General features: G+C 43.7%; 1 protein-coding gene across 1 annotated transcript; it reads right to left on the bottom strand.

Moving 5' to 3' along the window:
- Positions 1–968: 968 nt before the first annotated feature.
- Positions 969–3286, bottom strand: MED31 (mediator complex subunit 31). Its single transcript, XM_054646788.2, has 4 exons — positions 3145–3286; positions 2688–2765; positions 2076–2172; positions 969–1353 (listed from the first exon to the last, which is right to left on the bottom strand). The coding sequence occupies exons 1-4, from the start codon at positions 3152–3154 to the stop codon at positions 1161–1163; spliced, it is 378 nt and encodes a 125-aa protein (XP_054502763.1). The 5' UTR covers positions 3155–3286; the 3' UTR covers positions 969–1160.
- Between the last annotated feature and the right edge of the window lie 7045 nt (positions 3287–10331).

The following is a 10331-nucleotide window of genomic DNA, read 5'->3' on the forward strand; positions in this document are numbered from 1 at the left end:
CCTCTTTTCAAAGGAGCTGAGCTCATGTTAGAAATTCAGATTAGCTTGCACTTACTGAAGTGTAACTACAAGTTACAGTGAATAAGGAGGAAGGGGAGAAACAGAAAGACCCCCTTCCTAAGCCTGACCACATAATTACTGAAACTGTTAAGATAAATTTTCAATGCCAAAGATGTTTAATGGCTTATCTGTTCAGTCTAAGTGTGATAATGTGATGGCTGGCAGCTGTAGTGTCACTGATCACATGTTAATGGTTAACAGTTGGGAGTACCTGCTCCTACAAGGACAGGAAATACAACATGAATGCACCAGAAATACAGTCTAAAAATATTAAAATTAAAACTCTGGCAGATGCCAAGAGCTATGTTCTTAGAATAAAAAACTATACAGGAATAAATGGCAAGTGCTTCTCCAATACTCCAAGCAATGGCATGTTTCCCCACACACCCTGTTCTTGTTACATGGAGTGTAAAGAGACTCCAGAGCAGCCACTGCTGCACGGGCAGAGGCCAAGATTCAGGGAAGCTGAGTTTAACAGAACAGAGACAGCTACAGCTTGTTTCCTTCTCTGTCCTGGAGAGTTTATCAGCACCTATATCTGCTCCCCAGACCTCACCCTGTACAGTCTGATTTCTATCTGTACCACATGCTGTAAGGAAAAATAACTTCCATCAACAATGACTGCCAGGGAAACAGAAGTGACAAGTAATAGCTCAGCTTGGTTTCAAGGAAAAACTGCACAGTTTTGACTCTATCGTCACTTCACCTTTGCTTGTCCCAGAGCTGTAAGTAGCAGGGAGTTCTCAGTACACTTTGAGACACATCATTATTCTCCAGGGAAAAGGCTTCCTAGGAACAGCCTTTAGAGCTACATTTCTTTGTAGACAGTAAGTAACAAATCTAGATTTTGTTTTCAAAATTAAGAGGAATCAATAGCTAGTGAAGTAAAGCTCTTACAAAATTGTCCATGCTGTAAAATAAATTGCAGGTGTTTATTAGTCTTCAAAAGAGTTGATGAAACAAAAACAACCCCAGTCACTTGATAAGTTCAAATAAAAGGGACACACACCCAGAGCCAAACTTGCAAAAGGGTTCATTCATCTTCTGTAAATACTTCACTATCACAAAGTACACCTCATCACCACTACTGCGTGTGCTTTTCATTTTACAGAGGCGTTGTTTTGTTGCTGCTGCTCAGCCAGTGCCTGCTGGAGGCGCATCCTTTTCCTGGAATAGTGCTGCCAGTGGAGGATCTGTTGCTCATCAATAAATTTGGCACACTGAGCATTGACCAGTTCTTTGCGGAAATGTTCATACTGGAGCAGCTCTAGCATGTGCAAACATTGAGGATACCTGGGTTAAAAATAAACACGCTTTAATACAGGTTTTTACAAGGGAGACTAGATCTAAAGTCTCCAGTACTTCTGTGGGTCGTTAATTTTGACTCGTATGTCTTTACCCAAGTGTGAAACGACTTCAGCATCCACACTGTGAGTTGGTAACTGCAGCATCAGGCCAGGAAACAAGGAATCCAATCCCAGTAATAAATGCACATTCCTGCCTCCTTCCCCAGTGGCTTGGTTTGATAGGCCAAACCCATCCATCCAACAGGCTTTACAGGGCCTGCTTCCAGAGCCCAATTAAAGCCGACTGAAACCATTTTCCCAAAAATTGAAGGAATTTGCACACTTGCAAAAACACAAAATCACCCTTTGCCTCATGTAAGCATCAATAATGCAAAACTGATCTTAAAATTCACTTAACTGCTTTTTTACCTTAATGTTCAATAGTTTGATTTTAAACCCATAGAAAGTGCAGATTAAGGTTTTAAAGGAAGACTCTATGCAAAACTCATGAATTTTTATAATTTTGCCCATTGCTGCTACATGTGGACTATTGGAAACAAGAAAATCTACATTGCATATAACCATGATCTTGCATAATCTCTGCTGCGGGGAGGACAAAAGTAATGTTACAGGCAGAAATGAAATCCTAACGTGGTGCTGTACAGTGTGTAAAATGAGGTCAATGGCAAACCATTAAAATGCAGAAACTTAAGGGAATTTAGCACTTACTTCAGGTATTTTGCATATTCAGGTTCTTTCCAATAAAGTAAATATTTAAGATAATTTACAAAAGCTTTATCTTTGAAGTAGCCTCTTTGTGCAAGAACTGAAATAAAAAGACAAATAAGGAATTGAGAGTTACAGATGGGTGTAAAATATCAGCACACTTGAAAAAAAACACAAAATCAAAACTTTCTAATTACAATCAAATTTCAATAATTTATATTTGGCAAATTAAAAAACCACTGAGCAAAATAAGATTTTTATGTCAACAAAATAATAGATTGGTCTCATTTCCCTTACAGTTTGCATCTTTCATTGAATGGAACAGCTTTTTGAAACAAGAAAATTTGACTGCAGCATCAAAATTAGCAATGAGTTATGTATAGTACCTAAAACTATTCACATTAGTAAAATTCTGTTTTCAGATAAAGGAATGCTGTTAAATTGACATTACTTTTTAATAACAGACTGGAACTTGTTATTTTCTTCTTTACAGACTACTTTTATGCTGTGAAAAACCCTTTTCTTTGTTTAGCTCTCTCTCAAATTACCAGTAACAATAAACATTAATACACTGTGTTAACTCGTGCGGGTCCTGGTATTTATGTAAGTACTCACAGTTGAGGTAATTTGGATTTGCCAGACATTGAACAAACTCCAGCTCCAACTGGAATCGAAGTCGATTTCCTGTATCATCTGATTAAAGAAAAAAACCAGTTAGAATTGGACCCACACAACAGATTGAAAGTAATCCCAGTCGCTATGCCGCCCGGGAGCAAAGCGGGCCGGGGTGGGCGAAGGGCAGCGAACGGCCCGGCCCGGCCAGGGCAAGCACGGGAGGGGCCTGCGGGGCCGCGGGCTGCAAAGGGCCCCAGCGCCGGGCAGCGCCTCTCGGCCTGCGCGGTCCCGTCACACCCGCCGCTCTGGGCGCCTGGGTAGCTCCGGCAGCGGCCCCGCGGGCCCCGCACCGGCCCCGCACCGGCCCCACGGGCTCCCGCACCAGCTCCGCACCGGCCCCGCACCGGCCCCGCGGGCTCCCGCACCAGCTCCGCACCGGCCCCACGGGCTCCCGCACCTGCGTCCATGTCCGGGGCGCGCACACCCGCCGGCGACAAGCACGCCCCCTGCCGAAGGCCCGGCGAAACGCAACGCTAGGCACTCTGGGAACTCAGCGGCTGTTGCATAGCAACGGCGGCGGAGGCGCGGCGGAGGCGGGGCGCGGCGGAGGCGGGGCGCGGCGGAGGCGGGGCGCGGCGGAGGCGGGGCGCGGCGGAGGCGGGGCGCGGCGGAGGCGGGGCGCGGCGGAGGCGGGGCGCGGCGGAGGCGGGGCGCGGCGGAGGCGGGGCGCGGCGGAGGCGGGGCGCGGCGGAGGCGGGGCGCGGCTGTGTCCGTCTCCGCTCCGGACGCGGCGCGGGCTCGAAATGGTCTTTAGAGCCCAGCGTCGCTCTTGCGCTGGAGGCGCCGTTCGTTCCCGTCCCCGTTCCCGTCCCCGTCCCCGTCCCCGTCCCCGTTCCCGTCCCCGTCCCCGTTCCCGTCCCCGTTCCCGTCCCCGTTCCCGTCCCCGTTCCCGGCCGTGTGCCCACTCACAGTCCTTCGCACTCGGCCCGGGACACTGACACGGCGCGCCTTGCACACGTGCGGGTGATTTTACGGGCTGGGTGTGCGCGCACTGCTCGGAGCGCTTCCCTCGTGCCTGCCCCGCAGGAGCAGCCTGCAAACATTGCGGTGTCGGGAGCTCAGCACGGCAGGCACCATCCCCTCACTCCTCGAATATGGTCTGTACAAATTCCTTCCTTTTCACCGTGCTCTGCTGCAGCTCACGGCAAACCCCAAAGAACTCGGAAATCTTTAAAGTACAAACCAGTGTATTTTTAAACGAGCAGCATTCCGTTTTACACCAGTCGCTTTGTGCGGCGGCTGCCTCCGGCCCTGCAGAACTTCCCCATCGGAGGGGAGAAAAGCCCGGTCACACAAAAGCCCTGGTGCTGCTTGTGCCAGGGGGTCCCAGTGCAAGCTCAGGGTGACATTCCTGCGGCACCAGCCCCTACGACTCCTCCCGAACGTGAACATTCCTTCTGGGAACGGGTACTGGAGCACGGGTACTGGTTTGTCTGTTTGCCACAGAGGCCGGGCAGTCCCAGAGCCATTAGAATTTGGCTTTGGGGTCAGTGATCCAGGCATGCTTTTGCCCCACATAACCCTTGAGCAGGGAAGGATAAAAGGAGGATGAAATTTTGTTTGTATTTGCAGAACATTCATTTTAGCTTTGTACTAGACAAAGACGCTGTTCATCGCTTCCAGAGCAAAAGGAAGTGGAGAGAATCAACCCTAAAATACTAAAGTGTATTTAAAGTTTAATGGTAAATATTGGATATTGGACAAAGTTTGGAGCTTTGCAGGTTTGTTTTGTATAGTGACTTTACAGTCAGCCATGGAGATTTCTGTCAACTTCTAACCTTAATTCTTCATTAATTAAAACACAGTAGTCTCAGAGTAAAACCATTAATAAGCAAATGCTCCATGAGTGAGCAGCAGCAGTGGAAACAATCTCTACAGACTTACTGAAACCCTTCTAATTTCTTCCTTTATTTGTTGTTTAATCATTTTCAATTTTCATTTGTTGAAGTATTTTTGGCATCCAACATAGCAATTTTCTATAATACTATATTTTCCTATGCAGTATGAATTTTTCCCTGGGAATTGCATTACAAAAACATATAAAAAGGATCCATGCATAGTTTTTTCTTAATAAAAAAAGGGTGGCTTTCTTAAGCTACATTTTAGTGGTTGTGGAATACTACTATTACTATATCAAAACATAACAAGTCACTCCCCAGTAAACACACACTTTGAGCTAAAAGAAGAGATCAAATGGATCCCACGTGTCTGCATTGCTATTCTAGAACAGGATTTCTCTCCCAAGAGTGACTTCAGAGGAGAGAACCCTAAAAAAGGATTGGTCACAAAAATAAATTACTATGTAGGTTTGCCCAAGTTAAGTCAAACATCTCAATTCTTGTTCATCAAAATTAGAAACAAAATTGAAAATCAGGATTTTAGTATATGAGATTTTATAGTATAAAGGATTTTATATATGGAACATTCCCTAAGAAAAGTTTGATTTTTGTTGTTTTGTTTTTAAATGTTGAGTGACTTGCAGGATGTGTTAATATAAATGCGAGCCAGAAATTTGTCTTATTGTCATAGAACCAGAATGACATTGCTGCATCAGTTTCTCCTTTCATAGAAACTAGACTGCTATCATTGCTGTTGACTGCCCAGAAATGTCATGGTTTAGGACAATAAATTTATCTTAACTCATTAGAACTGGCATAGAGTCACAGGTCTTAAATGGAGCCACTTCTGGGACCTGAAGCCACCAAGGTTTTATGAGACACAGAGAAAATAAAGTCTCATCTGGCATGCTGTTGAATCTTGAAGGTAAACCCTGAGGAAGAGAAGTGCTGCAAAAGATTCCTCTGTGACACCAGAGAGAAAAAAGGTCCAGCAATTTCATCACTGAAAACTGATCAAGTGAGATGAAACAGGGACATATTTCACACCAGTGCATGAAACCCAAGACATCCCCTCTTGTTCACTCCCCGTTTGCCCACTGCTTTGGAACAGAATGCAAACTGATGCTAACATGGACATCTGACAGGATTTTTACCCACAGAATGCAAGACAGCTCCTGTAGACTGGAGAGCATCCTGCTTCAAATATGGTTAAATAACAGAGAGCAGAGTATGCATTATGTTATATATATAACAAGCCAGCACAAAGTCTGCAATTTTTTTACTCCAATGCTATAATTGTAATTCAATAGAAACAAAATCATAGTTTTCAGCAACTAAAACAATTGTCAGAACATATTTAATTAAAGGCTGAACTCTTCACAAAGTTTTCTTTTTTGAGGTCAAGGAACTGGCAGGTAATGCGCATTTCAGAAGGCAGCCAATAACAGTCATGGTGGAACCACTTCATCTGCAGATGCCAAATACCATTCAAGCAAGCTGCAAATTGGATGAAATGGTGTAAAAAGACGGGTGTATTGAAGGCACTGGCACATGTACTTCTGTGACTGTGGTACTCTTCCAGCTTCAGGCAAACACTAGAATTCAAAGATAAATTCAAGATTAAATGTCATGTGTCAGAAAGCATTTTATGTTTTTTATTAATAAGTTGGTTAAAAATATCTGAGGGCTTCTATTAGGACACCTGGACAGCAGGTGAATTTGAAGTCAGCCATTTGTCAGGAGCAATATACATTCCTATATTTCTGATTTCTAACCGTATAGCCAAGGCAAAATATTGAAGTAAAACAGAAATTTCCTCCAGAATAATAATTCCTTAATTGAAAGGTTGTGTTAACTTTGTTTCTGGTGGAAATTTGATCTTCAGCTGGCTTTCTAAAATATTTGCAAAGACCTAACCCAGGTTATTGTTCTCAAAGAATATCTCACAAAGGAAATGACAATAAATTAGATTTAGTATCTGGAACATTCAGTTCTTTCAAGAAAATGGTTTGTCTATAAAAAAAAGTTCTATGAACATTTTAATGAGGCTCACAGTCTGGCCTGAAACAGCTTATGAAAACTCATGGAAGTGCCATGTGCCAAATAAGATTGGGAAATAATTTTGTGTGGGTAAATAAAGCACTGAAGTAAACTGGGGAAGGATAACATCTTTTCTCTGACAGAAGAAACAGTCTCTTTCTTATGGCCAGAATCTACAGTAAATGTAAATCTACATTTACACCAATATAAATGGGCAACTATTGACTAAATGCTCTAGAAAAACCTAAATGGGCAAAAATAGCTTCAGTATAGTCAGCTCTATTTTTAAATAACTACCAAACATGATATTAAGCAGTCCCCAATCACCTGAGGGCAGCATGGCATGCCTACCTTTACTCTGTGCTCCCAAGGGTAAGGGCTGTACTTCCCTCAGAGTTTCTGTGCCAAGCAGAGGCAGTCTGCAGTGCATGGCAGGCCCTCTCTGTGCCACAGACCCTTCACTCAGGGCCAGCAAAGATACACAGAGGGGAAGGTCTGATCTGACACGGAAGAGCTGCCACTGGTATGGTTCTTCTGGGCAGAGGAGAATCAGCACCCTGCCATTAAACCACACACACAAATGCTGAGCCTAAGTCTTGCAGCAGAGTGGTGGCTTTGTGGTGCAAAGGCACAGAAGTGTTGAAAGCCTCTCAATGACACAAAGAGATTGATCAGACTTGTCTAAAGTCACACATTTATTCACCCACACTGGAAAACATTGTGAAAACTCTGTCACTTGATCCAAGGGCTCAGGGTTCATTACCACTCATCTCTTCACACATTTAGCACAGACACTTGGGGGGAAAAAAAGATGTGAAGTATGTAAAAATGTATACAATATGTCACTACTGAAAAGGAAGAGGTGGTATGTTAAGGAACCACTGGTGCATTTTGGCTAGGTCTGATTCAGTGATCTATTTCTTTTTCTGGACTGATTTCACCAACTGTCCAATTCCAACTTTGTCAGCAAATGTTGGGTTTGGCTACAACCAGGTTATTGCTATTTCAAGTGGCAACACACCTGAGCTGGAAAACAAAGGCTGAATAAGCCAAACACTGAGTTCAAGTGAGAACAGAACTCAGCTGGAATGCAGTACTCTGAACTCTGCTCTGAACTCAGTGGATGACACCAACAAATACTGAATACTGAACCACTCTTCAGACTGGGGACTTCTGATCATGTAGAGAATGCTGAAAGGTTTTTCTTCTCTATTTCACAGATCTAGATGTTCTGTGAACATGGGCAGGAAATACCTGTGTTCTCCCTTTGTATGTTTTCTTGTAGTTTGGTAGTTCATGAACTCATTCACAGTTGTGAGACCATTCCCAAGCACTAGTACACTGTGGGAACAAGTTTGCACACTGGTACATGACCAAGCAGGAGCCCTGTGCAACAGCAGCCCAGATCACAATGCTGCAGGTTTAGGACGCTCAATAATTGCAGAAACAGCATTAGCAACTTGATATTTTGGTAAACTGGTATTTTGAGAGAAGAAAGGAAAAGCCAAGGATCCATAGAAAGTGGGCAGAAAATAAGAAAGCTTTAATTTAGCTCCTTAGAGGTGGCACTGCCAGCTGGCCAGCTGACAGACTCACTGACCACAAGGAATCACACTCTGCCCTCGGATGGTAAAACGGGAACTGTTTGCTCACTCAGGGTGGCTGAATAGCTCACCCTGACAAAGCCCACACTGAGGATCCTCCCATGTTTTTTGTGGGTGCTGCGGGTGCGTGTTTGAAAGTGAGGGGCAAACAGATTCTTTTATGCCACTACCTTAGCACCATCACAACTTCTGCACCTACAATAATATTCCTTTGATGAGCAACAAAACAATTGCTATGTCTGGTAAGTTTCTATGATACCTGTCCTGCAGCTGAAGGGGCTGTAAACCAGATCTAGTCACAAAGCAATTGTCCTTGCACTGTCCACTGCAAGTAATATGTATTTACTCAGGGCACTGGAACAGGACACCATGCATGCTTGCTGCTGAAGAAAAGCCCATTTGTGCCTGTTATATTGGAAAGTTTGTACACATTTATTCTTAAAAACTGGTTGTGTTTCTTAGAGTCTTATAATCCTTTACTCTGAAATGAATGAGACAGTTCGTAGGGTATGCCACCTGATTTGGTCCCACCTAAATATCTTCAGGGGTGCAAACTTGAGATATCACTTAGCTGATTAAAGAAGAGAAACCACTGATATTCAGGTCTGAAGACACTTAAAAGTGGAGTCCAAATCTCTGCTTTGTATTATTCACTAGAGCATGTACCTTCTGGGATCTTTGGGGCACCACTGTGCTACAGTGGAAGCTAATGCAGAAACAAGTGGTCCACTATGCTACACAGGAGGGGAGACAGCTCTAGTAAGTTTTTATTTGCCAGGCTCTAATTATGCAACCCACCCATTTAAATTAAATATTAATCAATCACAGGATGTCATAAAAGTGTCTCAAAAAGAAACTGCCATGAACGGTACAGAGAAGTGACACATCCAATAATTCACAGTTACAATAAACTCAACTCTCTTTATTACCCCACAGGCACACTGCCCTGGCCCAGCACTCCTGACCATGAATCACCCTGTGTGACTCTTGATGAAAATAGCACTTGCTTCCTTCTTGTCCAGCAACAGAGTGAAGCTCTTCACTGGCTGAGGTGAGGGCAATCTCTCCCCTTCAAGAAACTTTCAGAACATTCCTTTCTGCAAACAGGACAGTGAAGCGTCTGTCCTACAGCTTTTAGCTGGAACTGGTTTTAAAGGAGTTTCGGTCTGCATGAACTGAGATCACCAAGCTCAGTATCATCTACCCATGCAAGCTCCCCTGAATCTTACTTGTCAGACAGAGCAGAGCAAGCACCATGTATCTGGCAAAAGTAACATGTTCTCACACTGTGAAGTCCATCAGAAAGCAGAGGAAGTCCCTTTCTCAAATGCATTTAGATACCTAGAGATGCAAATCAGCATTAAGTGGTGACTGCCAAAGGACAGAACGTGCTCAACTGTTCCTGGTTTCACTTTCTTCAAAAAAATACTGTCATAAGTTTCAGGTGGTGACAAATATCTGTGAGCAGTATCTCATCTGCCAATTCTTGGCACTAGAACTGGCCTCTTCCTTAGACAGACTCTGCAAGTGGAGTGTGTTTATCCACATGCTCCACCATTCCCTGAAGAAGTGTGAGGCTGCACTACCTGCAGCCATCTGGGAAGACAGGGAGCCATTGGTGGCTCTTGGGAACAACATTAGGTGGACAGTTTATGGTGCTTACCACCATGAAAGAGCATAAAAGATAAAGGGATGGAAATAAATTCTTAAAGCAGTTTTCTGCTCAAAAAAGCACCTGGTCATTTTGTGGAAAAAATATTTCCCTCACTTCTAGATAAAAATGTATTTTTCCAGTTCCATAAAGAAAATTCACATTAATAACAGAACTACTGAATATCCTAAACACAATACTATGCTATATGCCAGATCTTCTACGCAGAATTCTATCATTCTAAAACGTAACACCTTGCACCCATTATCATGAAGTGGGAAATCACTATGGCTGCAGAATTTTACCTTATGTCCTCACAACACCTTGGTGAGGTAGATAGGTTCCATAACATCTTCTTTAGGAGGGGGAATAAGCACAAAGAGGTGAACTGACTTGCACGGGGATACATGGCAAGTCTGGAATCAAATCCCAGGTCATACCCACAGATCTT

The sequence above is a fragment of the Agelaius phoeniceus genome, chromosome 20, assembly GCF_051311805.1.
Source record: "Agelaius phoeniceus isolate bAgePho1 chromosome 20, bAgePho1.hap1, whole genome shotgun sequence".
Classification (NCBI taxonomy): Eukaryota; Metazoa; Chordata; class Aves; order Passeriformes; family Icteridae; genus Agelaius; species Agelaius phoeniceus.